This window comes from Falco naumanni, chromosome 2 (genome assembly GCF_017639655.2).
Source record: "Falco naumanni isolate bFalNau1 chromosome 2, bFalNau1.pat, whole genome shotgun sequence".
Classification (NCBI taxonomy): Eukaryota; Metazoa; Chordata; class Aves; order Falconiformes; family Falconidae; genus Falco; species Falco naumanni.
Window position 1 is genome coordinate 81,340,863 of NC_054055.1, and position 27,090 is coordinate 81,367,952.

Sequence of the window (27,090 nt, forward strand, 5' to 3'; positions counted from 1 at the left end):
CCGCGGGCGGGGGGCCGGGGCCGGAGCGGGGCCGGGGGCCCGGAGCAGCCAGGAGCACCAGGGCGGCCCTGGCCGCGGGCTCCCTGGGGACGGGCCGAGACATGAGGCCGGCTCGGCGGTGCCCACGGCCGGGCAAGGCAGGGCAGGGCTGCGGGAGCTGGAGACCGGCCCGGCTGTGGCGCCGCTGGGGCAGGGGCTAACGGCGCTGGTGGGTGGTGCGGCGCCGTAGGCAGGTGAAGGGGCCGCGGGGCCCCGGCAGATGCTTCCCTCGGCTGCTCCCGTCCCGTTTGTACAGCCAAGTTTTCAAGCCGTAGCAGACGGGTTTGGGATGCCCCGGCAGCTGCCCCAGCTACCCGCGGCCACGGCGCCCGCCCCGTGATGACGGCAAAGGCGGGCGACAGGCGTGCCGGTGACGCCATCAGGCGGCGCCCAGCTCTCCGCAGCGCGGCGCGGACGGGACGGGCCCGGACGGGACGGGGACAGGGACAGGCCATGGCTCCTGCCGCCGTGCAGCCGCCTGAGATCCAGTTCGCGCAGCGGCTGGCCGCCAACGAGAAGCGCATCCGGGACCGCGCCCTGAAGAAGCTGCGGGGGTACATCAGCGTCCGCACCCAGTGCACGGCCGGTAGGGCCCGGGGCGGCGGGGCGGGGCGGCGTGGCCCGGGACGGGGGGGGGGGGGCCGGTGGGGGCGGGGGGCCGGCCGGGGCCCAGCGGTGCAGCGCGAGTGGAGCGGGGGGCCGGCAGCTGGCGGGGGTGGAAAGCACGTGTGGCGAGGAGCCGGGGCCGCCACCTGTGGGTCTTCTGGGGTTTTTATTTATTTATTTATTTATTTAATTTCCTTTTGGGTATTGTTTCTTATTCTTTCTTTTTGTTTTGCTTTTTTTGGATTGTTTTTAGTTTTTTACTTTTACGCACATATTTCATCAGAGGAAGTATTTGCCTCGGTGATACCGCGAGGGCCGAGCACGCCGTGAGGGAGCAGAGGCCCGTTCGGGTCCGATCCTTGCCCATGGGTTTCCCCGCGGGCCGACCGGGGCACCGCACCGCCGCCGGGGGCTGGAGGGCTCGGGGAGGATCTGCCTGGTCCGGGGCGTGCGGGGGCCTGGCTGGCAGCAGTAGCGTGGCCGGGATGGAAGCAGTATAGCTCACAGGCTCTTATTCCTAGGAAGAGGACAGAAATCCCGACAGAGCCCGACTGAGCTCAGCCCAGTATACGGAGCATATAGTTTTATTTTCTGCTGTGCTGCCTAGTGAAGTGGTGGCTGCCTGTTTCCATGACTGATACTCAGGAGCATCGGAGGAAAGCTCAGGAGTGCTTCAGCTCTTGTATAATTGCAGTCGATTCTGTTACTCATTCAGATTATCTGGGTTACCTGTTACCTCCACATTCATAGTATCAAAAGCTTTTTTCCAACAACATTTGTTGTTCTACTTGGGAGCTGTGTATTGCCACCTTAGAATCAAGGGAAGGAGACTGGTCATGAGCATTTGCCGAACACTGTGTCTGACCTAGTAAACCTTCCCATAGCATTTGGGAAACTGGTACGGAGGTTTATGCGTACACACTCATTTGGCTTTGAGGAAGCCAGCCTAGACCTGGCACCCCAGGAGCTAAACTGAAACTGGAATACTGGTTGACCCAGAGATAATTCCTTGAAAAGACACTGGGGAATAGATGTTGTTTCTTCATTTTACTCTCTTCCCTTTCTGCATAGTATTTGACCCATTAATACATTTGACGGGGGAAGAGCATGTAAGAACAGCCTTACAGGGTCAGGCCAGAGAGCCAAATAGCCCACCGTCCCATTTCTGACAGTTACCGTAGGTGTAAGGGTTGCCTGGGGATTAGTAAGAGCAAGCAAATGTACACTGTATTCCTCCCAAGTACCTTCTGAACCTCCAACTATTTTGAACTCTGGAGGCTTCCTAAGCTGCACATGGTTTCTCTTGTGTTCAGTAGTGCTTTGTGCAGCTTGCTGCAAAGTGCATATTCCTTTTAAGTTTATGGAAGTATCCAGATAGAGAGGAGTGCCCTAACTGAGAGAGAAGGTTGGAGGTTAAGCTAATGCCATAAGATAAGATATTAGGAATCCCCTCCCCCACCCCGGGCAATTGTCACTTGGGATGTGAACCTTCTGAATGTCAGTCAGCCCACCATGAAATGCAAATGAGTCAGAAACAAGGGTGACTTAATTTCCAGACCACCTAGATTTACTTACTGCTATGTACTATTCAAGGTGGTAATATTAAAACAGAGGTTAAATTTTTTTGACTTGGAAAGAAAGCATTTTATTCAGGAGTTATTTATTAATTAGCAGTCTTATATCCATCCAGCATTCTGAGGGAGATGAGGTTTACACATTAGATAACCCAGCTAGATACCCTAATTTGAGCAGCTGAGAACATGCTAACTTTGGAAAGGTGTGGTGTTTACCTGACGTTCACCTCAGTCACATCTTTCATAGGTAGACGGAACTGCTCAGTATGATCTGTGCTAAGGCTGAATTATGGATCGTGCTGGGGAAACTTCTTCAAAGAGCTAGAGCTCTTAATTTTCAACAAGAAGTTAAACGCTACATAAGGCATAGAACTACTGAAGTTGTCACGCGTGCAGATGAGCTTGAATGAGCACATTATTCCTTGGAAGTGGTCTTTTGGTTGGTTTTTTTGTTTTGTTTTTTGTGTGCAGGTTTTTTGTTAGCTACCTTGAAAGAGAAGAGCATGCTGTATTGGGCTGATAATAGGATATCTTTTTAGAGACATTGGGAAATTAATTGGTGAAAGAATATTAAATAAAAGTAACTTTTAGTAGAAGATAAAAGATTGCTGTGTGGTTTCTTATCTGACAGAGCTGCACTTACTTGGGCCTGGATCTGTAAGGGATTTATGTAATTTCCACGGAAATGTGGAATCTGGTCCTTGGAAATTATTTAGAATAGGAAAAATACCAACATTTTTAATGATAGCAATGTCAAAACAGTTAACTCCCAAATAAAAAAAGCTTAAAAGGCTTGCATTAAAGTAGCGTGCCTTCAGTGAGTGGTTGTAACAGTATTAATCCAAGCAACCCTGCTGTGCATAGGGAGAGAGTTACAATTCAGACCCTAAACCCAAAATATTTGTCAAGGTAGCTTGAAGGTAAAGGCAGCCTTCAGGTTTGCACACTGTAGTTACTAATGCAATAGATTCAGGTTTTAAATTAACCTTGCTTGAATGATTATTATTTGCCAGCTGTGGATGGTGACAGCAGGGCACATGAAGTTGAAAAATGGAAAACACAGTCTTGAAACAACTTTTTGAGTGACTAGGATAAGAAATTTACTCTAAAACCTTTTGATCAGGGTCAGGACTGCCTAGGACACTTTAAAAAGCCCTCCGTGTATGAAAAGCAACCCCATGGAAGTCTGTATTCCCTAGACAGGGAAGAACTCCTGAGCCATCTTTATAGGTTGCAGCTGACATCCCCTGGACATAAGCCTGAAGTCTGATGCCTCTGTAGAGTTAATGCTGTGTGTGAGGTTAATCCTGCTCCTTACTGCTACATATGATCTATATATAATAGCATACAATTCTGTTCAGAAATGTTATTAATTTTAATATTTCAATGAATATTAAATCAGTGATTTAATTGTTTCATATTTAATCTTAACATTATTACCAAATCTAAGTTAAATTTATAACTAATGCTTAATATTACTAGATACATTTCTTCCTACATAGTATTTTGCGTATTTCCTTCACTCAACAATACTTCCTTTCTTTTTAACCAAGCATGGCTGTAGATGATTTAACTAACATGTTTACAATTTTTCGTCTGAGTGGAGAATGATGCAGTAGTGATAATTGCTTTCAAATTACTTGGTCCAAGGAGGAGATAATCAATTTAGATCTAGCACTGGCTGTCAGGCTTTTTTGATTGGCAGACCCCTGAACATTTTTCAAAAGTGACAGTGATCTTTTTGGACGAAATTTGAGCTTACTGAAGTTGATTACCTTTTTAACGTGGTTTTTCTTGAAATTACTTGAGAGTACTTAATAGGCCATAGTTTGAAAATAGCTGTAGTAGGTTATTGTAGCTACCTTGTAACAGTATACTGTTACATTTTTACTTCCCAGAAATGTATTTGATGTCATGAATAATCCAGTTTTTAAAATGTTCTTGAGCAACTATTATTGACAGTAAAATTTTATTTTCCATGTAGTACTTTCCTTCTGTAGTATATGATTTTGATTATAATGTGAATTTTTATGGTCAATAGCAAAAATATTCTTTGCTGTTAAAATTCAGGCAATACAGTATCTTAAGGCTAACTGGAATAAAAGTATTTTCATTATAGTTTCTCAGGCTCTTTGATTATATATTTAAATATAGAAATAGGTGTGTTGACTGCTAGAAGTTTATTCTGTCAAAACAAGTCTCTAATAAGGAACAAAACTATTGATAAAATGAGACTTTTGTTTAAAAAAAAACCCACAAAATTAAACAAACCCAAAAGCCATTTCAGTTATCTTTGAGCATTTGCACATCACCTCTCTTGCAAAATTAGATATGATGCCCTCATTAAAAATGTCTTTCAAACTTGGTGCTAAAAATATGCCCGAGGGTTTTATCAAAATTATCTTAGTATTCATCTTAGCCCACCTGTGATTTCTTTGAAATCTTTGTTACTTTGCTACAAGGTAGAAGCTTACAGTGATGGAATCACTGAACTACACCAAGTTGTCTTCCAGTTAGTGTGCTTACAGTAGGAACCAATCTTTACCCAAGGGAATATAACAAAAACAAAGAAGAAAGCAGGGAACAGAGGGAACTGCGAGAAAATATTTTGGTGGAAATACGGGTCTTTTTCATTTTCATTCAGACTTCTTCTCTGTTCTAGGTGGCTTCAGCCAGGAGGAACTGCTAAAAATATGGAAGGGCTTGTTCTATTGTATGTGGATGCAGGATAAACCTTTGCTACAGGTATTGTAACTGGGTTTATATTTGGTTGAGAAGTTCTCTTCTAAAATACACTATAGGGACGTACTAATTTAGAATAGTGAAAATTACCTCATGAGTTGCTCACCTTTTTTTTTAATTCTGCTGCTGCCCATATGCAGCATGTGCAGGTGGGGTGACTGTAACTCGGTGATACTCACCACATGAACAGAAGCCTAAATGGCATGTTTGAAGTCACCCTCTGAACAGCAGGTGTAGCCATTTACCTTCCAAAACCAGAACTGAAATATATACCGTTATGAAGTGCATTAATTTGGTAGAACTAAAGCAGTAACAGCAAGTTCTCCTTAACTGCAACTACAACGTACTTGCAGTCTTTAGTTAGCCTAGTTTGAAAGTTTCACACATCCTTTTCTTGTCAACTACTACCAGTTTGTCTCCCTACTCTCAAAAGACACCAGTTTTGGATTACCAGATCTTAGTAACCTCACTTAATCAGTTTTCAAATGACTTGTCTGTTTGCATGAACAAGGTTTATCTCACACAGAGTACAGAGAGCTCCACCTGCAATTAAGGTATATGAAAACAGTACCCCTAAATTTTTACATCATTTGTTAATTCAAATACATGGTATATTTTTCCTCCTACTTTAATTTTGTCTGCTGTCAGAAAGATGATTTGTGCAGGGATCTGGTGAAACAAACAGAGGTTGATACCCTTGAATCTTCTCTTACAACTGACCTAATCCATATGGAAGGATAACTGCAGTACTAAAGCAGCTGTTAAGAGAGTATTTTTCATTTTGAAAGATGTTTGATGATACTCATACTTCTTGCTGTTTTCTGATGGAATGTTCAGTGAGGAGACCAAGCTCTGAAATGTGCTATACTATTAACTTTTAGGAGGAACTTGCAGACAATATGTCACAGCTTATCCATGTGATTCAAAATACAGAGGCTCGTAAGTACTATTTCATTGTCTAATGTTTTGTAAGATACTTTCATCTTTGGTGATTTTGAGACCACTATTGTACAGAGATAGCCAGATACAGGTGCTGCTTTCGTTCTTTCCTTTGCTTTGTGTCTAGCTGGTGTGTGTGATTACATTAAGGGAAGCATGAGGTGCAGTTTGTTCTGGTTGTTGCAAGGGAAGAGCTGTATATCCAGCATGATAAAGGTGAGACTTTGCAGGATGGGGTGGCAAAGCAAACTTGTCCCCTTACTTTGCTATTCTGCATAGACTGACTTGTTCTGTGTATTTCCCACTCAAAATCAACCCTCTTTCGTGAGCTGTTAAGCACCTGGTATTCAGAATGCACATGAAATAAGAGTGCTCAGTCAATGTCAAAACTTGCATGGATAGAAATGAGTGCAGAATGGGTATTTTTCTCTAACTTGTGCATATGTAACACAAAATAGATACAAAGCTGTCCCTGTAATTACACTTACCTTTAACAGTGTGCCTTTTCTTGTGTTGTCCTGAAGTTTGACTTGTCCTTGTACCTGTCTCAAGCATGTCTTCCCATAGCTCTATCCCTGTTGCTAGGCTGATCTCTAGGGAAATGCATCCCTTTCTCACGTTGAAGTGATTTCTTGAGATTCTTTTAGGTTAGCAAAATAAACTGTTGTGCCAGACATGCAGATATTTTTTCTTACTCTCTTACAGGACACCTGTTCATTCAGACATTTTGGCAAACTATGAACCGTGAGTGGATTGGGATAGACAGTCTGCGTCTTGATAAGTACTATATGGTAATACAAACTCCTCTGCAGATCTTTTCTTGCTGGGAAGCAGCTTTGTCTGCACATGCATTTATGTATGTTGTAAGAGAAGTGACTGTCGTCTTGATACATTGCAAGTGACACTTGTTTTAAAGGCTTTCACTCACCACTGCAAATCTAAAAGCCGTTACGGTTTATGTCAAGCTGCAAGTGCTTTCTTGTTTGCCTTCCTTTAGAACTTAGTAATGTTTCTCATTGGTTTCTGTATGGAATACAAATAGTGTCTCAGAAGACACTGCATCAATATCAGTTACTTAGACCAGACTGTTTAAAGACTTCTATGATTCTGTATAAAGTAGCCGTCACTAGAACCCCAACTTTCTAAAGTATCCATTGTAGTACATTCAGCTATCAGAATTCTTTCTGTAGAAAACACTATATTAAAACAAACAGTAAAATCAATGAGAAAAGAATCTGAAAAGACCTGCCTTTGTAAAGAGGAAATTCACATTAGTCTTCTTTGAAATAAGTTAATTGCAGGCACATACACTGCTGGGTTTTGTTTCTAAATCTTAGCAGAAACAGTTATTTCAGTAAATGGAGTGTTTTGAGCCAGTTTAATGTAGCTGTTTTACATATGTCTGTCTCTTAGTGCAAGTTTTAAGTAATTAAGTTGTTACTGTTATCATCTGCCCTGTATTGTTGTCTCCATTTGAGCTGTGGGTTTTTTTAGATTTGGCAGCACTTCATGAAGAGCTCAGGGTGATAGAGCAAGAGAAAGCTGTATAGTAGAGATGGTTGTGGAATTTTCTGGACTTAAGATATGAAAATAGTTCATTGTCTTTTGAGCTTCACAGCATCCTTCTGTTGCTTGAAATGATAGGTCTGTCAAAACATTCATATGAGGAAGCTTTCCACTTTATTGTGCTACAAAGAAGTTTATTAAGAAGCCTATTCATATTTCAGTCACAGTAACTCCTTTATCTGTTTCATGAAGAACATGTATAACAAATTTTGTATTTCGCAGCTAATGCGTAGGATTTTGAGGCAATCCTTTGAAGCGCTGAAAAGAAACGAATGGGATGAAAGGTAAACAGATTTCTGAATGTAGTTGCATCATGAAGAAGTTGCCCAATTTACTTTTATCTAATATGTTTTCAGTTTGTAGATCCTTCCTCTCCATAGGTGGTGCTGTCATGAAGTCTTAACACTCAGTCTTACTTGTTCTGAAGATCACTTATGATGTGTAGCTTAGAAAAAAGTTAGGTGTTATGCTTCATTAAGTTAAAAACACTGCAATCAGTAACTCACTTAAGCCATTTATTGTGTTTCACAGAAAAAGATTTGAGAAAGTAATTCATGTATGCTTATGCAAAACCTGAACATAGGAGTTTTTCATGTGGTATTCCAAGCAGTCATGAAATCTGAGGGATCTAGATTTTTCATGGAGTTTGCTAGATCTGACTGATTTAGTCAGGAGAGCTATCAATGGAGTGTGGAGGGAATAGGCAGAGAGCCTGCATCCCAGAAAATTAAATTTTGGGGGGTTATGTTGTTTTTCTGATTGGCTGTGACTTTTGATTATTTTTTTTATTTTACTGTGTTTAATCACAGTCTTTTGATAAATGGAACTCCTTAATTGTAAACTAGCTTTCTGTTTGTTGTACACATCAGTGGTTTTGTTTGTATTTCTTCTATATTCTATTAAATGGGAAGTAAATGCAGTCATCTTGCTCTGTCTAGAGCTCTTGTGGCACTTCTAAGTTTGCTTTGTGTTTAAACTGATGAAGAACTTTAAGTCTTTTAATTAAAAGTACTTGATAACCTAGTTAGGTTATCCTTTCTCCCTCTTGCCTTCTGAAATGTGGAATGCATATAGGCATATTTTTGTGGAAATAGGAAGGAATGCAAAGCTAAAGTACACCCCATTTCTTCTACCTTAATTTTGCATTGGGTGAATGCCCACAGGTTGGAGAGATGAAAATGTTTATTGACCAGAACAGAAAGTGTGGGAGGAGGTTTGATAAATCTGAACCCCTTCTTCCCCACACACATTCCCATGGCAGAGAGACATGGTCACCCAAACTGATGCCTGATGAGGTTTGTTATGGCTTTGGTCTCCTTTTTTCCAGCTTCACTGGAAGGATGGCCTGGAGGCTTTTCACCACCAGAGGAAGCAGTGTGGGGGGAGACAATCATGATTCCTTTCTTTGCAGAGCAAGGGTGCTCAAGAGCTGTGATTCCCTCCTAGGTGTAGCCTAGAAGCTGCCTAGCATGTTTTCCGTTTATCTTTTCTTTTAAAATGCTTTTAGAAGAGAAGAGTATTAAAGTGAAACTGAAATAATCTTTGTGGGTTTGGAATGCTTTAAATTCTCTTTGGAACTGGAAATGTTTGTTATAAGCAAAATTGCAGGAGGCCCCACAGAACGTCAGGGGAGAATGCATGGACTATACATAGCTTCACTTTCCTGAAAGATGAGGATAGGCAGAAAAAAAAAGGAAAAAAGTCCCAAGTGCCACTCAGATGCAGCAATGACAGCATGTCTCTTTGAGCCATGTCACTCCAGCAGTATTTGTTAGTACTCCAGAAGTCAGTAATTGAACAGAGCCACAGTCCTACATGTACACAGCTCAGTCACTTTTGGCTTGAGCTATTGGGATGGTAATTTTTTTATGCCTACCTTAGGCATTGATCTGTTCTTCAATGTTACCGTTTTGCTTTAAGGGACAGTGGATAACATAGTTTAATGAAGACAAAATCTGCACAGTTGAAATGAGTTTGAGAAGGATCGGTATTAAATTTAAACCTTGGCTATGCACCAAAATGCAAATTGTCTCATAAAATGGAAGGGTATGAGGTGTTGTCCATCAGGGATAGATGAATGCGACAGCTGTGTCTTCAGAATGCCCTGCTCAAATGGCAGAATCCCTCCTCCTATCCATTAATCATATAGCATAATAAACTTGAGTCCAAATTAAGGTGTGAATTTTAAAACAGTGATTTTCACTGCAGCAAACTGCATTGAGTGGATTGTATGATGCCACAAAATCATCTAGACTGTAAGGACTTCTGATTATGGATGGATATTTTTTAAAAGTTTGCTTTAAAATGTGAAAATTGATCACTGGATTTATTTCTTGTGAGTGTTGGATAGCCATCTTAAAGAACGGATAAAACTGTGAATGGCTGGAGTTTGGTTTCAAAGCATATAGAACATGAGCAATTGGATGTGAATATATTGTTCTCTTTTATTTCTCTCTTTTCTTTTTTTCCCCCACCAGTCTAATTGAACTATTCCTGCAGCTACTAATGAAGGAAGTTATGGACGCAAGCAGCAATGCTCCCACTGGGATAAAGTTACATTTCATTGATATCTATCTGGATGAATTGGCTAAAGTTGGTGCAGAGGAGGTTAGAAAATACTTTGTCATTTTCCTCCTGATTAATGTTAACTGTAGCATGCAGCATTTTAGAAGAAACAGCATTTTTAGATTATTTATGTTTTAACAGTTTTAAGTGTAATGTAGGAACGTTGAATAACCATGAAGAAAGTGACTTATTACAATTTGTGCTGGTACTTTTACTCATGTCTTATTATAGACAGTGAGAATATAGTAGTTTCTCTCAAGTTCCTGAGTACTGCTATACTGCTCCAAACTGAGGTTGGAAATAGAAATAGAAAAGTTAAGACTATTCTCATTTGTTTGTTTCAACAGAAGGGACTTAACATATTTTCCCTTGTGTGAACATGTTTGCCAGTCTTTGCTTTTGCAAAAACTGATGTAAAACCTGCTCTTGGCTGATAGTATGACACCTAAATAGAGGAAGAAAGTGAGCTTTCAAAGTTATCTAATATTTGCTAATTGCTGGCTTCAAACCTTGTTGGCTGTCCATTGAGCAAATTTACCTTCTACATCCAGTTGTTCATTTTGCTGGTGAATCTGTCTTTCTCAGCTGTATGTTGCTATTTCAGTTGTCATTAGTTTTGGTTGATTGTTACAGTGGTTGCTGTATTGGTTACAGTGATACAGAGTTTTGCAGCAACTGAATGCATGTTCCTGCAGCTGTCACCACTGAACTTCTTCAGAAATACTTCAGAGTATTTCTTCTGTTACTCTACTAGGGTGAGGTGCCCGCTGCCCCACACCTCCTTCCAGACTTCTGCTCATTCACTTCCTCTTGTTTCTGACATCTGGATACATCTTGCAATGGACAAAGCTGTCAGCAATTTTCCATTTGTATTCTTTGCAGTCAGTATTGAAAGCAATCCTGCCTGCGGTTTTTGTGGTTCTGGATTGTGAAGTGTGAGAGAGAAGGTGTCTGCACAAGTGACTGCACTTGGAGCCCAAATAATTTCTGCAGCTCCACAGGCAGAAAACTGATTAAGCCATTCACAGGAAGCATGGGGAATTAGTTCTCTAGACTATGTGTAATCACAGCTGATGCTCATAGATTTAATTTAGGGAAGGATTTTTATCTTTAGTACTACTGTAGCTGACAGTGTTTTGGTCCAGGCAGTCCAGTTAAACCCAAGTCTTACTCACGTCTGCTACAGACCATCTTTGCGAAAGTTATTTCTTTTCTCTGCCTCATGTTTCCATATCTAAAATTAGAAGCTTTTTTATCTTTCTGTACTCGGTAGATGAAAGTCTGCAAAGCAGTCAACATTTTTATAATGCTTCCAGGAAATACCTGGAAGTTAGCGGTAGCAGTCGTAACAAAAAGTCACTGGATACTCCTGTCAGTTGGAATTAGATAGTATGCTGAAAAACTCTGACTTAATTTCTTGAAGAAGATCCCCCTACACCAAATATTCAAGGAATTTGAGTGTACACATACAATATTTACTGTACTCATTTTTTTTCTTTCTAATCATACAGCTCACAGCAGACCAGAATCTCAAGTTCATTGAACCTTTCTGCAAAATTGCTGCCAAATCAAAGGAGTAAGTTTAATGAAAGGATAAATATGTTTTTAAGAATTAAGAAATTCTGCATATACCACTCCACATGGTAATAAATGGATTGAAGAGGAGTCGTAGTATAACTTCAGAATGTAGAGAAAGGATATTTTACTAATGATGTGCACAGTCATTTGAAGAGAACTTGTATTCATCAGAGCTGTAGATAGTGTTTATGGATTTGTGAGAACTATATCAGGCTCTGTTGGTTTTGTCTGGTTTATTAATTTTTTTTTAACATGTATAGAACAGCTAAGCTAATTAGATCCTTTGTTGCTGCAGTGTAATATAGAGCAGCGTATAAACACAGTGACATTTAAGAGGAAAACACTGGTAGGACACTTGATTAAAGGGCTTCTGTTTAGGAAGTAACAGGTTCACTTTCCTCATCTGGAGAGCTAGATGCTTTTCCACTTTCTTACCCATGTTCCCTGTGCCCCTCAAATTTTCTTTTTTTTTTAATGTGAGAGAGGAAGGTGTGTATGCTTCTGCCTTTTGACTCTCATCCCTGCTGTCTTGTAACACAGTCGATGTGTGCTGCACGCCATAGCCACTGGTATCTTTGAGATCATTGTGGATCAGTCCCCCTACGCCATTGAGGATCTAATGAGAGAATTGGGTAGCAACGAAGATGAGGATGTGTCTGAAGAAGACAAACAGGAAAATGAAGAGGTGCTTAAAACCAAAGGTGAGGAGAAAGTTCTAAACTGCTTTGGTAACACTTCGTGGGATTTAAAAGATCTGTTTCTTAAAAATACATTTCTGCTCTGAACCAGTCAAACACATGTTCAAGGAGTTGTAAGGATAATTGTGCTTTCCTGTCTTCCCTTCAGATGTGCTTAAACAAAGTGACTCCATAAGAACATGTCACAAAAATCACTGGTCTCTGTAAAACAGTTTTCTGCAACAGTGCTAGATGGTAACCCAGTCTGGCTTTTGGCTTGGTTGTCCATAACATTTTTGAACAAGATGAGGTTTTGGCATTCTGTGGGCATTTTAAATTAAAAAAAAAAATAAAATAAATCTGAGCAGGAAGATTTTCAATCCAGGTGTACTCTGGTATAGAGGCAATTTTTTTAAAAGGCACTCAGATAATGCCACAGTTGTGTATTGCATAATGGTGATGTAAAGTAGTTCAATCAGTCCAGGCTCACAAGATTGCATGAAGAAAAATACATCTGATCTTCTGTCAGAGTGATCAGAGTACCATGTGCTGTCACAGTTTGAGAAAGTGCTACAGGGTTCAACTGTTCTGTTAATGAAGCAACCATCTCAAGCTATGTCAAACAAACTAAACATTAATATTCAGTATTTTTTTTACAATAGCTGAAAGATGTTTGTCGAGAAAATCAATGCAGAGCTCTGAAAAAACAGAGGATGTTTCTGAAAATACTGATGATGGTATCGGGCCTGTTCTTCAGGTTTGTGGCTTGTTTGCTTTATTATTGATACTCACCCTTTGTTTTCTTTTTTCCCATCCCTTTCAGGAAGTACAAAAGTAAAGGGTATTAATCAGATAAGCATGTTACAAAATTTTGATCTCCTTCTGCTTTAATGTAAGGTGGTATTTAGTAACGCAGGGGTCCTCAAACTTTTTAAACAGGGGGCCGGCGCGTGGATGAAGTGGCAGGAGGTCACCTGCGGCTGCTTGGTTTCCCCCCCCAACCCCCAGCGCTGGGGGGTTCTGTAAATACCAGGGGCCATATTGAGGACCCTGGGGGGTTGTATCCGGCCCGCGGGCTGTAGTTTGAGGACCCCTGATGTAACGTGTACTCTGTGAACAGTTTATGAGAAAATAAATTCATGTTTCAATTCCGAATTCTTCATTCCTTTCTCCCATACCTTCTTTCTGTGCTCCTCCCTTCCTGTTTCAAGAGTTAAAAAGTGTATGGTAAAAGCCACACATCACTGTGGGTGGTGAAGCAATCAGCTTAGGTTTCATTGACAGTAAGACCAAAAGTAGTGGCCAATGGGATACGTGGGAGAGAGGGTAACATTGCAATTTGGGTTTTTTGTAGACCCACTTCCAGTGCAGTGAAGTGTTTTTGACAGTTTCACCCATCATGCATGCACATGCATGGTAGATACACTTCATGCATCTGTGGATTTTTAGCAAGAATTAGGATACGACATGCTTTAAATCTGATATTTACTTAAATATTTGTAGGAGTTTTGAAGTTGGTTGGCTTCTCTCTTGAGTAAGTATTAAGGTTAGGAATGTTTGAGAAAGTGATACTGGGTTCAACTGTTCTGTTAGTGAAGCAACTGGCTGTAAGTCAGTATACGTGTGAAGGGGGTGTAAATTTCAACAGAGAGAAAACACTTTGTGTTCAAAGGAAGTGGCTGTTTAAAGGATGTGTATGCTACTTGAAGTATTGGTAACACGAGTCACATTGGGTTCTCCTGCATTAATAAGCTAACTAAGAAAAGCTGTATAATGCTTTCCTCCAACAGTTTGATTATAAGGCTGTTGCTGACAAACTCTTTGAATTGGCGAGCAAGAAAAATACACCTTCCCTTAACCGAAAGCGTCTGTACAAGCTGGTCAAAAAGTGAGTTCTGTTGAAATACACCTTGCATGTGCCACTTTGTCCTAAACATCTTATGCTTTGCTTTTTCTCTACCCTCGCTTGTCCTGGTGACAATGTCACGAGAGCAGGCTTGTCTCACAGCCCCAGATAACACACATAAGGTGCCTGAAGCCTGTGTTACTGTTCGTCATAGGTATAGAAAACTGCAGCTAGCTGAGGTGTGTCCGCATTCGGTGGATTTGTACTGCAGGATGTGCCATTAGGTTGTGCGATACGCAGGTTACAGATGTGGGAGAAGCATTACATTGGTGTTTTCTCAATACTTTCAGTGATTTGGTTTTGAGGTTTTGGATTTCTGAGGCAAATTTCTTCTGGAATTTCTTTGTAACTTCTTACGCAAAGTATGTTGTTCCTATTTTGACAAATCCGTAAGTACAGTGACAAGTGACGCTGTGCTGCTAGTGTAATTATTGGTACTAAACCAGTAATACTGTTTTGTTTTTCCTTCTCTCCTGCCCCACCTCCAGGTTCCAGGACTTAGCAGAAGGTAAGGACTGAGCAGCATACAGAGGCAGTAGTTTCTTTCCATTGAAGGATATATATTGTCCCTGTACAATGTATATTGCTTTTATTATTTTTTTTTTGTTAATATGTTTTTCAAGAATACTGTTTTGGGTTGTTTTTTTTAAATCTCATTAAGATACATTACGTGTTTTTGGTGAGATGCCAAATCCCCTTCACAATTTGAGCAACCCTGTACTTTGTCCTTAAATGAGAGGTGATTATTTTTACTTAAACAAGTAGGAATCATTCCTATGATTTTCTTTCAGGTTGAGTGGGGAACAAGGGGTTGATTTTCTTTCTGTGGGAGTTATGTTGTATATGAACAGCATAACTGTACATAGAAATAGAGCTGGGAGTTTTCAGATCCCTTATACTTCCTCCTCAACAGGAATCTTCCCCCAAGATTTTCCTGAAGATGTTTCTACAGATGAAGATGATGATGAATTCAGCAGGGGAAGGCGAAAGAAAAAAGCTGTCAAGCCATGGGAGAAAAACAATTTGGAAAAAGTGGAAGGTAAAGCAAGATCAACTTCTGGAAGAGAGACAGTCTGCAGTCACTTGAGTATTTTGTCAAAGTATCAGATAAGCAGTTCTGAAGAAGGCAAACCTGTTGTTCAGGATATGCTGATTTGTATCATGTTGTGATGAAGGTTAAATGTGAGATTAAGGTCTCTTTGAAAGTGGTGGGAATTTTGTCACCAATTGTGAGGCAAGCATCACCTCAAAAATTTCAGTCAAAAGCAGAACTGGAAGCAGTTGTATACATTGCTCCATTGAGCAGTTCCATTTACTGTAGGAAAACAGAAACATGTCAGCCTTCTTAAAATAGGATGACTGTTAGAATATAGGAGTTTGGGGGTATTTCTGGAAGGTGAAGAGAGTTACTGAGAACCAGGTGCAAGTATCTGTAGCATCATGGCTTATTGGCAAAAGCCCAATCATACCCCAAAATATGTCACTGAACTACTGAACCCCTGAGTTGCCCTTCTGTTTGGTTTAATGGGTGGGTAATAATTTTTTATAGGAATATTGTTATACTAAATAGGGTTACCACAGCGAATGGCTTAATTAGTTAGGCCACGTGTCAGAGGACTGCAGCGTCCTGACCAGCTATAATAGTAAAGTTGTTGTGCTGACTGGTGGCAGGAAAATGGTATGCCTATTTTAAAAGACAAGAAAAAGAAAGAAAGAAAAAAAAACACCAAAAAAAACCCATCAGAATTCAGTTGTAAGTACCTTTGTGTTTCACGTCTGTATTATATGGTATTCTTTTTGGAATGGATTTAGAGGATGAACAAGAGATGTCAAGTGTGAAAGAGGCATCAGGTTCCCAGAAGAGGAGAAAAAGGAAGAAGAGGGACAGCCCAAGTGCTGATTCTGGAGCAGCTAATGGAAATCGTGAGGAGGGAATAACTGAAACATCTGGATCTAATGTTTTTGGCCAGGAAAAGGTGCCAGAAAATAACAAGGAAAGGAAGAAAAAGAAATCGCTAGTAAATGAGGCAAATGAGACCACAAATGTAGCAGCTGACAACAGAGAAAATCACAGTATCTCTGCACAGAGCAGTCTGAATGATGCAGAACAGAGTAAAAAGAGTCAAGTGAAGAAAGTGAATCCAAAAGTGCAAAATGTTCTTGTAAAACCAGCATGTCAGAATGGACCAGCTAATGCCAGCGAGGCACAGGATGTCAGCCCATCTGGCACACCGTTAACTCTTGAGGTTGTGAAGAAGAAACAGAAGGTAGGGGCGGTCTTGGTGAATGGGAATACCCTTTTGCAGCAAACTGACATGAAATCCAACAAGGAGGGCTTGCTGGGGACCCTGCCAGCAGATGCAGACTCTGAAACTGTGCCCTCCAGAAAGGTCAAATTGAAGACAAAGACAAAGCTGGTTGGTTTGGAAGAGATAAAAGCCTCCAGCCAGAAAGCAGCGAACGTGAAAAAGAAGAGAAAAGTAAAAGAGGTGCTAAACTCTGTTGAAGTCAATGGAGTTCTGGACACCGCATGCAAGAAAAGCAGGAAGGAGGTATGTATATCTCATTCTTTTCTCTGCCTTCTTGATGAGCTGCCAGGCTCCTTTTCAAATCTGGCTTTAGCTTTCTGAGTCTGGGGCTTGATGAGCAGGCTGTGTGCTAATGTCATCATGCATTGTCACAAAAAAAACTCAGTTCCCCAGAAATCCACATCCACCGCCATGGTCTTACGCCCTCGTGCGCAACAACACTAAAGCCTGTGCCAGCTACTTAGCTAAAAGAACTCATCTAGCTGAAACTTGGATTGTTGGGGTATGGGGTTGTCTTTTTTTTTTTTTTTTTTTTTTTCCTTTTTTTGGGGTCACTGGGTTAATTATTATTTTGCATTGGGTCTCTGGCTGAGCTTACAGCATATTCACAGATGGCATATTTTGGCAAAAGGATGAGACTGGGAAGATGGAACTTCCCTTTTTCAGCAGCATCATCACACATTTAGATCAGTATAAGCTGCTTGTGCCCTCAGCAATTCCAATAGTGGCTTCTTTTGCTAGCTCATTTCTCCATCTTAAACAAATTGTAAGTGCTGTATGGGGAAAAAGCGAACAGAAAATATGACACTGTGACCTTCAATGTCATCAATGGCTGTATAATCACATTTATGAATGGTCCAGTTTCATATAAAGTCAGTACCGTAGGGTTTTTGCTAGGAAGGTGTAACTGTAGTTGTCTTCAAAAATGTGTGTCTTGCAGTTTGGGAACAAGCTAACTTTTCTACCCTTTACCTCCCATATCCATTTTCTTCTTGGCAACAAATAGAATAGGGTTGATTTTGCTCAGCAATTTGGGAGTTGAGAAGCATTTTGCACTGTGTATTTTTGGTGGCGTGGCTAAGAGAAGAGAGGGCAAGGGTTCTTCCCTCTCCTGCCACTGAAATGCTTTTAACTGCTCATTTCTTGTATTCATCCTAACACATTAAGGGGTTCAATTATATTCTTGGAAGTCTTGCTGACAGTCTCACTTTGGTGGAAAGAAAATTCAGAAAGCATAAATGATATTCAGAATACAAAACAACTCCGTGTTCCTCTGACTAAAAAGTGCATGTTACCTATCAACTCGCCTCTGTTTGACTTATCATACAGTTTTAAACTTAAGTAGTGCAGCCTTGTATATGAACTTGATATAACTACTCAGTCCTTCAATGGAGAAAAAAATGCATTTTGAAACATTGATTAAATAGTATTAAAATAACTTTGATATTTTAAAATTTTTGATGATAAAGTACTGAGAGGGAAGAACCAAAACATTTCTCTCTCCCCAGTATGCAAGCTGCATTTTTCTCACTGCAGGGCTTCCGAAGTGGGAACTGTTGGCTTTTTCTCCTCTTACCTAAATCAAACATGTTGCATACCTCATCTTTCTTTCTCTATAAAAGCTTGGCTTCTAAGAAAATATTATAAGGTTCAAAGATCTGATAGGTTTGAGATGAAGTTCCTGCAGGTTTCATGGAAATTAGTTTTTGGCACAAATTAGTGTAGCCACTGAAGGAAAGACAGCAACATGACCTCAGCACTTGCCTGTTGGCTGGCTGGCCAGTCAGTGCATGGGCTAGTGGGCCACTCTTCCCACGTATAATTCTGAAGAAACTACAGCATTTGCTGGTCCTTGCCCAATCCAGGTAACTGTGTGTGTATGTGTGTGTTGAGTGGCAGCAGGGGGACAGAGGCAAGGAGAGAAATTTGGGAGTTGAGTCAGGAGGAGAATGATAATATTGGTATAAGAAAAAAAAGAGGGCAAGGTAAAGCTAAAATGTACTAATGTGGAGGAAATTAGGCTTTGCTGATTTTGTTTTCATTGCTTTGAGAAATAATACGTTTTATTTCCTGGGTTTAGTTATGTAATACTGGTCCTGTGCCCAGAAATCGTGAGGGGCGTGCTTGGATTCTTGATTATAAAGGCAACACACACCTCCAAAGAATTGGCTTCAAATGTCAAGGGGGAGAAGGGGAAAACCCAAACAAGTTCAGCATTATTTCTCAGTTGTCTCCAGAATTCAGAAAGAAAAGACTTACGCTTTTTCACTTTATTTAAAGCAGAAGTGATTTTCAAATTGAAAGAAGCCATATCCCTGGATATTTTCCACAGCACGGCTGCAGACTGCTCGCCAAATTTCACATCTGTACATTGACGTGAAGCATAGCTGATCTTCCCCTGACAGTAGCCCACAGATATCTGGGGCCCCTAGACAACAGGTTGGAAAGCTCTGGTGTTTTGCATTTCATTAGTGGCACTGCCAGTACAGGTCCTAAGAATTGCCTTATGCTGGAGGAAAGGATTGCTTTAAATGGCAATCCTCAGTGTGAATTTGAGGTAGCAAACTAGTGGCAATGTGCAATAGCTGGCTTTCTAAGAGTATAGACAGGCTTCATACTCCACTTTTTTTTTCTCCATCTTAGCGTAAAGCTGGGTTTGTTCATTAGTTGCGTATCTTAATGCGTCCAGAGGTACCACAGAAGAGTTTTTGCTTAAGGGCAAGGAATAAAAAAATCATCAATTGTGTGCAGGAGAGCTGGGTCAGTTGTAAGGCAGCCTTATGCACATGAAGAAGACACATTTGTTTGACGAGACAGGCAAGTGTTCCTTCTTTGCTTTGCAATGACCTTCCTATTTCTGCACAGAGCTTGCCTTCAACTGCTGTTTTCAGTCATACTAACTGCAAAATTAACTCCTGAGAGGTAACCGTGACACTTAGATTTTGTGAGTATCAACTAGCACTCTCTCAGCTGTGACAATATTTACAGAAGCCACCTATGATAAGCTCTGAGCACTGATCACTCTACTAGGTATAATTAAGTATAGTACTTCTGCACTGAGAGCAATTTTTTCTTTCCTTCCTTTATAGGAAAGCAGTGCTGCTCTATCATTATTAAAAAAAAAGAAAGCAAAACCAGGAAATGATTTTGTAAAATTTGAAAAACTAACTCTACCAAAGCCGGTATTCTTCAGGAAAGCCAGAAGCGCCATCTCCTCCACCAGGGCATCCAATCAGGTAATGGGGTCTCACCCTCTCCCTGAGTCTGGGCACAGGTCTCTTCCCAAGCTGCCTGCCCCAGCAAAGAGCATGACCCACTCATGCTGTCTTTTCCACCCTGCGTTAGTCTTCTCATGTGGACAGATAAAACTGGAAATGCTGTTGCATTTCCTTATAGGCAGTCACACATGGCTCCAGAGTTTCAGAAAATGAGTTGTATGCATCTTAAAATCTCTCCTTCCCTCCTCCCCACCCCGCTTTCAAAAATGCCCTCTTGTTGAAAGGACACGATTCTGAACCTGCTTATTTTGCAAGAAAGCAAAAGCATAAGCTGGCTTTCAGTCTGGCTAAGGACCTGGAGCGTCCATTTCTTCCCATTTGTGGAGGGTGGCAACAGTACAGGGCTTCTAAAGACTGCCCTCTTTTTCTAAATATAACACAATACACACATAACAAGCCGTCTTTGCACTTTGAGGCCTGACTGCAGTGGGGCCAGTGTATTTAATATACAAATATCTTCTTGTGTGTTGTTGAATTATGTAATGACATTAAGGAGAGCATGTGATTTCTCTACAAATGAAATACATTTGCTTTTGGCTAGAAAAACTGCTGTCTTAGCAGGGGTCAGTGCTAGAGGACTGGGGGTGTTCTAAATCAAATGAAGGAAGTAAGGTGCTTTGCATTGGTTTTGATGGGATGCAGGTAAGGTAAAAGATCGCATAGCATTGCCTCAGAAATCTTAGTTTACTTCATGTCTTTATTTTGTTTTATAGCTGAACCAGCTACAGTCATCAAGCTCCAAAAAAGTCACGTTTGGCTTGAATAAAAACATGACTGCTGGTGAGTCTAATACATCTGTGTGTCTCCGCAATTTCTCTTGTAGTCAAGGAAGGGGGAAGCTGTGTGCACTCATACACACCTATACACTTTGCCTCTCTAGAACAGGATGATTCTGATCCTTTTTTTTATCTCAGTGTTTGCATATAGTTTATAAACCATCCTCAAGTTCCTGTCCAGAGGAGGTGGTAAGGTTCAGGACATTTGGCCCAACAGCTAGACTTGCACTGATTCCAGGGTGCTGTTTCACTGACTTGCAGAAGGAGCCTTATGGGTGGAAAACAGTGCAGCAGAGCGAGACTCACCTTCCTGAGCTGCCTGTTCTGCAGGACACCTCTTAGCAATGAAGACTGTGAAGTGCACTTTTCCCTCACTTCTGTTTCCCAGGACAAAGGTGCTGATACGCTGATGAGCTCAGGGTGTATAATAGCAAAGTTTCAGTTTTATCTTGGCTACCTGTGGTTTATTAATGGTAATGAGTAGATAAATGTTACTTCCCTTTTGGATCCCCCATATAAGCAGCAGTGGTTTTCCCCGTTAAATAAACTTCTTCCTCCATAGCATGGAAGTTTATTCCATGTGTTCATTTGGCTAATTTTTTTTAACTCTCTGAGTTGTGCTATAGGCTAAATTCAAATTCAGAACAGTGTGTTTAGACACATGTCTTTATGTTAATGTAACACAACTGCACAAAGAGAAAAGAAAAAGTCTACCTGTTGGCAGAAGGGATAACCAAGAGACTCTAGAGCAGTGCTGTTTAACAGTCAGAGCAGAGACACTCCTTACCCACTGTCATCTTTTGAACGGAAGTGTGGTGTTCTTCGGGACAGCTGGACCACTTATTTCAGAGGAGTAGGCCCAGAGTCTCTGGTGGTCTGTGAAACCATGGAGAATGGTTCACAGCCTCTCTGTGGACTGAGCAGACCCCGGTCTCAAAGACTCTGCTAAGAGATGTGCTTTACCACCATCTCCTTTTTTTCCATAGTCTTAGGTTTCTGATCCTTAGTGAAGGACTTGAGGATCTGAGGCAGACTTCCAGGGTTGGGCAGTTCAACAACCGATTGTCAGGCCCAGTTGTTCCAGGAGTTATGTTGCTTTTAACTTGTTTGCTCGTTTTTCAACAGAGTTTAAAAAGACTGACAAAAGTATATTAGTGAGCCCAGAAGGACCCTCCCGTGTGGCTTTCAATCCTGAACAGAAACCCCGTCATGGGGTGCTGAAGTCACCCAGTGGCACCCCAGCAGGAGAGCCTCAAACGAAGAAACCTTATACTCTATCAGCTAAGAAAAGACCAACTGCTATGAACTTCTTTTAAACCAACAGATGTGGCCTACTTTTGTACAGGACATTTTGCTAACCTAGAATGTTCTCTGGAGGTATTTTGGAACTTCTTTATTTTTTTAAGTTAATACAAATTGTATATACAAAATTCTGACTGACCTAGGTCATCACTATTTTGACACCACTTCATCTGTATCTTGAAATACTTGTTTTGTCTATTTACAGAAAAGAAACAAAATTCAATCTCTGCTCAGGTTTGGTCTATGAAAAGTATGGTCTCTGCCCATGTTATTCCCAAGAGACTTGTTCATTTAATTAAGGAATGTTCAGGGTTTGATTGTTCCGGTGATTTTTTTTTTTTGAGGTTAAGGAAAACTTGGACTTCATGATATTAAACTGGTTTTAATTGTGGGGTGTAAAATGGAAAAAAACAATGTAGACTTTAAACATACTCATTGCTCATAAATTTTTTAAGTTTACCCCATCGGTTTTCATGTGTGACCTTGGCATTCTGTTAATTCTTCTTCTGGAAATAATGGTTACCTCGTGTCCCTGTTTAGTAACAGCGGGGCTTGGGTAGCTTTACAGATAGGAAGCAAGCTTTCCCTGGGGTAAGAGATGCCTAGCTGCTCAAGTGGTCACTGTTGCAAATAAACCTTCACAGCTGGTTGCCTGCTGAGTTGGGAATAGTCACCACGTTATTTTCAGTAACGCAAGTGCCAAAGCTGGTTCACACTTGTCATATTGTAAGTGGGCTTCTCTTTACTGTACCTGAAGTAATGCTCTTGCAAGAGAAATCTTTGATATTTCCAGGTCTTCCCCCCACCCCCACTGCTGTCTTTCCTGAAGCTCTGAGAAGACTTTAGTTTTCTACTTCAGCAGCTGGTGTCACCACATGTTACCAGAACTCAGATTCATTCAGTGAATGAACCTCTGATTGTACTTAAGTGAGCTAGATCGGTGTAGTGCATCTTTGGTTAGGACACACATCTCTCTAAAAGCTTTGGTGCCTCTCAGTACAGGGTAAAACTTTACAGCCCAGGCAGCTTGATTTTGGCTTTGATGTAGAACCAGAATAATTCTTTCTGCAGCATTTCCTTGCGTTAAGTTTTTTGGATATTTTATGGCTACTCTCTGCATGTTTTGGTTTTTCTAAAGAATGAAGTGTATTTCTGTGAGAGACCATTAAAGTATTCTGAGGGGGAACTGTGAGGAAGGGGAGAGCAAGTGAAAATAAAAACTTGTTTTATACTGTTGGAAGATTTGAAATCTTTCTTTGGAAGTTTTGCTTTTACAAATGAGGCAAAGGCTTTGCAGCAGATCTCTATGTTAGAGCTCAGCTTCAAAGTACAACCTGGTGCCAGAGCAAAGCTGTTCATGAAGCTTCCCACCAGTTACTTCGGTAATCCTATAAGAGAGAGGGTAGGCCCGCTTCACTATCTTGTCTTGTGATAACCGGTAAACATTTAGCTACTTCAGCCAACAAAATTAAATTTTGTGATATGATATATTTGCATACATCAATACTGGTTTTTACCAGTTTTTGATGCTGGCTGTCCTCTGCCAGATTACTCCTTGTAAGCAACTGGATTGAAACTGCTTCTTTGTAGTTCATCCAGAATTTCTTCAAAATACTTGTGTACTTGCAGATGGCTGGTTGGTCTCAGTTGCTCAGTTCTAATCTGTGCCCATTCTTGCACTAAGTTTGTGACAGTTCACGGTTTGTGGTACTGCCAGAAAGTCATTTTGCTCTTGTCTTTTCTCATTTAAAGTGAAGGACTGAATTTCATTTGGTTTTGTTTCAGTTTGTATTGGTTTGACTGATCAGTAAAGAACTCTGGAGAATACATCTGATAAAATTAATAATACTTGCTGTTTGAGCAATTATTGTTCTTTTATATTTAAAAAAACCTCATTGTATATTAGCATAATGCATTTTTTTGACAAGGTGATGGTAAGTAGGATTTAACAAAGTGTTTGATATGTTGTACTGTTTATCTTGTACTGTGGGTGAGAAGTCTCTTGTGGAATATGCATAAAAGCATTTGTATGTGCATGGTTGTTAATGCATTATGGTGAAGATGCCACATTCCTCCAAGGATGTAGATTAAAACAATCAGTAGGTAGATCTGGTGTGCACAGAAAAAATCCAGAATCGGGACACATTGGGGTTTGGTTTTGGTTTTAATACATATAACTTATTATGGAAATGTGTTTAAATGGTTGTCTGGATCTTTTTCTGTTGGTTGGGGGATCCATTGAACCTGTTGCTTGTCCAAATATTTTGTTGCCCACAGTGCTAATGGAGAAGGCAGAAATGGCAGTCAAGTTGTTATCTAAGATTGTAGTGATGTGATTGCTTGTTGGGATTCATGCTGTCATGTGAAAAGGGGGAGGAGAGTGGGGGAATCTTCTCAACCCCAGTGTTTGATCTGTCTGTTGGCAGCCCAGGAAAGCTGAGACCCTTGTGCCCGACCAGTCTGTCAGTGTCCCATTATAGGGACCCTTCACTGAACAGTCCCACTGGATCGGAGGGCAATTCAACCGCCTTGTTCAGGGAGACGCACCGATAGCATCAGGGGGACCCCTCAGTGGGTCTGCACATTTTGTTTAAACGTATTACCCGCTGCCAGCAGCGGTTAGTGCCCACACTAACAGTTTGCGGAATTAACACTCTTTATTATAAAATCGTGACAAGTTAAGATTCGTGATTGTAGATGACAGGGACTGTCTGCAAAAACAAGTTTGAAATTATACACTACCAAACTATATACAACCAAAACCTTAATTACTAATGACAGGTAGAATGAGTTAGTTATTTAGCATGCATAAGTCAAAGTTCTTACCCAAAAGGCATCCCTATAGGGGAAGAAGACGTGTTCAGCCCATTGACTGATCCCAGAAGTTAGGGTGGAATCTTCCCATCCCGTCTCCCCTCATCTGTCCATTTTTTGTACTTCATAGTACATTGCATATTCATTCATCATACACAGGAATGGTTACAAGTTTCTCTCTTCTAATGCAAAGTAGTACACATCCTCAGCACTACTGAAGTTCTCTGCTAACTACGCATGCTCCTCAAGTGGGGTTTTGCCCTTTTTCAGGGGGGTTGTTTGAGTTGAAGGTCATGATCTCCCACTACCACTATTATCTTTGCCCTATTTTCAACTAATTTTCTGTTGATGCCAGTGGATTGCAGCATCTTATCATCCTGTTTCCTCTTGTAGCCAGAACTTTCCCCACTTGAAGGCTTCTTTCTGTGTAACTGAGATAATGGTGTTATTTTCACTATCTGTTCTCATGCTCCCCAAGGCTGACTCCCTTGATTACAAGTCCCTTCATTCATTAACAACTTTAGAGGGAGTCAGATTGACCTAGCTTTGTGAACACTGTATCGGAGTTGGGTAATCCAGGAGTTCAGACAAAATTCCTCCTGCCCTGGACTTACTTCAGTCCAGGACTAGTCCATTTCCATCACATTTAGGTGGAGCTTGAGCGACTCTAGTCATATACATTGTTGTTGCTAACTGGTATTGTGTGCCCAGTGAGGTGTAGTAGTACCTTGGAGGCAGGTAACTTTGGGAGGGAGGTGTGCGTTGGTATTACAATGAGATTATTTCATCTGAGGAAAGTAATTTCACCACAATGATTGGCTCAGCCATGGACATCTCATGGATTCTTTGCGTGACAACTGGCATGCAGCTTATCGGCTGTGTGGTGCCATCAAGTTCCCATTCCTGCAGGGAGCATGACAGAGCCTGGCCGCAAGGTCTCCACTCCGCTCCATCCTCCATCACTCCTATCAGTATGTGCTGAACTGGCAGGATGTGTTGCTTAGGGAACTGTGGTGACGTAGATTCCGTGCGTGCCAACCATCCTGAAGGCAATAGCTGTATTTTACCCTAAAAAGCTTTCCGTAATACTACACTTCTGTTAAGACTCAATTTTCCTCTAATTCCCCTCCTCAAGGTGATTCTCTTGCACATGCATAAACCATCTGTGCCATGAAACTGGTGGAATGTTTTGTAAATACACGTATGTAATGTGTATTGTCTTCAGTGGTGTCTGGAATTTCATTCAGGACGACTTTACAAACAAAATGCAAGCACTGTCAGTGCAGTTTAATCAGTAGTGTTGGGTTAAATTGAATACATGAGCCAAAATATTTGGATAATGACAATTCCAATAAACATTTAAGAAAAAAAAAAAGGGTGGGTGGGGGCGTAGGGGAGGGAGAAAGAAATGTAACATCTGGGATATCCACTGAACCGACTGAACAGACACAATGGTACTCTAAGGAGAGATGTATCGATAGGAGAAAAGAAAAACCGATCTGATTTGGTGTTGCTTCGTAGTTTTTTTCATAGTGTTATTCCAACCCTATAGCTGCCAGTCACGTTCTGAGTCAAAGTAACGTAATGTGGCATACATTTTAAAGGACTGTATTTTGTAATGATTGTCTCTGCATTTTTGTTATGAATCTGGTCAATTTTGTACTTCTCAAGTGCTAATAGTTTATAATTCTTTATAGCTTCAAGAGAACTCAAAAGCACAAAATAAATTCAGCAAGGCAAGTTGAAATTATATTTAAATTATGAGGTACGCAAGATCTTTTATAGTCCATCAAAGCTATGTGACTTGGAAAGCATCAGATGCCCTTTTTGTCATTTATTTCCTGTGCTTAGACTTAATTACAGGCAGAAAAAAAAAATATCCATGTCTCATTTTATGTACATCTGCAACAGCTTTGTTAATACAAATACAGCGTCTAAGCATTACATCATTTAGTCTAGTCCAATAAACCATTCTTTTTTGTGGACATTGTATTTGGGGTAAATCTGTAAATTTGGGGGTGGGAAATGGGAGGGTAGTATCCAGGGCGGCCACTTAAAAGTACAAAGGAAGCTGTTCTTGTATGCATGCATGTGCGCTCTCTTGCTCTCCCTCTTTTTTTTGTTGTATAAATAACTGAAACTTACGATGACCCAGACACATGTCAGAAGTCAGTAGGGTCATGATAGGATATGCCTGTTCATACACCTTGAGCTTCTGACCTTTGTAATTGGGCCTTAGAGTAGATACCAGGAGCTGAAAGATTGCTCAGGAGAAACAAGCAGTTTATGCCGTCATTCCTTGACAATTAAAATCGGTAATTGAAATGATAATGTGGCAAGATGTGTATTTCAAAATTGTGTAACTGTGCAGTAACTTAACAGTAGGTATGAGATGGACACTCTAAAAGCTGTTTGCTTA

General features: G+C 40.8%; 1 protein-coding gene across 1 annotated transcript; it reads left to right on the forward strand.

Moving 5' to 3' along the window:
• Positions 1–373: 373 nt before the first annotated feature.
• RRP1B (ribosomal RNA processing 1B) lies at positions 374–26,656 on the forward strand. The gene is made up of 16 exons (XM_040585192.1): positions 374–625; positions 4,882–4,964; positions 5,843–5,900; positions 6,606–6,691; positions 7,689–7,750; positions 9,944–10,073; positions 11,543–11,607; positions 12,150–12,310; positions 12,949–13,043; positions 14,077–14,174; positions 14,681–14,700; positions 15,106–15,231; positions 16,005–16,744; positions 19,591–19,737; positions 20,493–20,559; positions 21,681–26,656. Exons 1-16 carry the CDS (start codon positions 379–381, stop codon positions 21,869–21,871), a joined length of 2,376 nt encoding a protein of 791 aa, XP_040441126.1. The 5' UTR covers positions 374–378; the 3' UTR covers positions 21,872–26,656.
• The last annotated feature ends 434 nt before the right edge of the window (positions 26,657–27,090 follow it).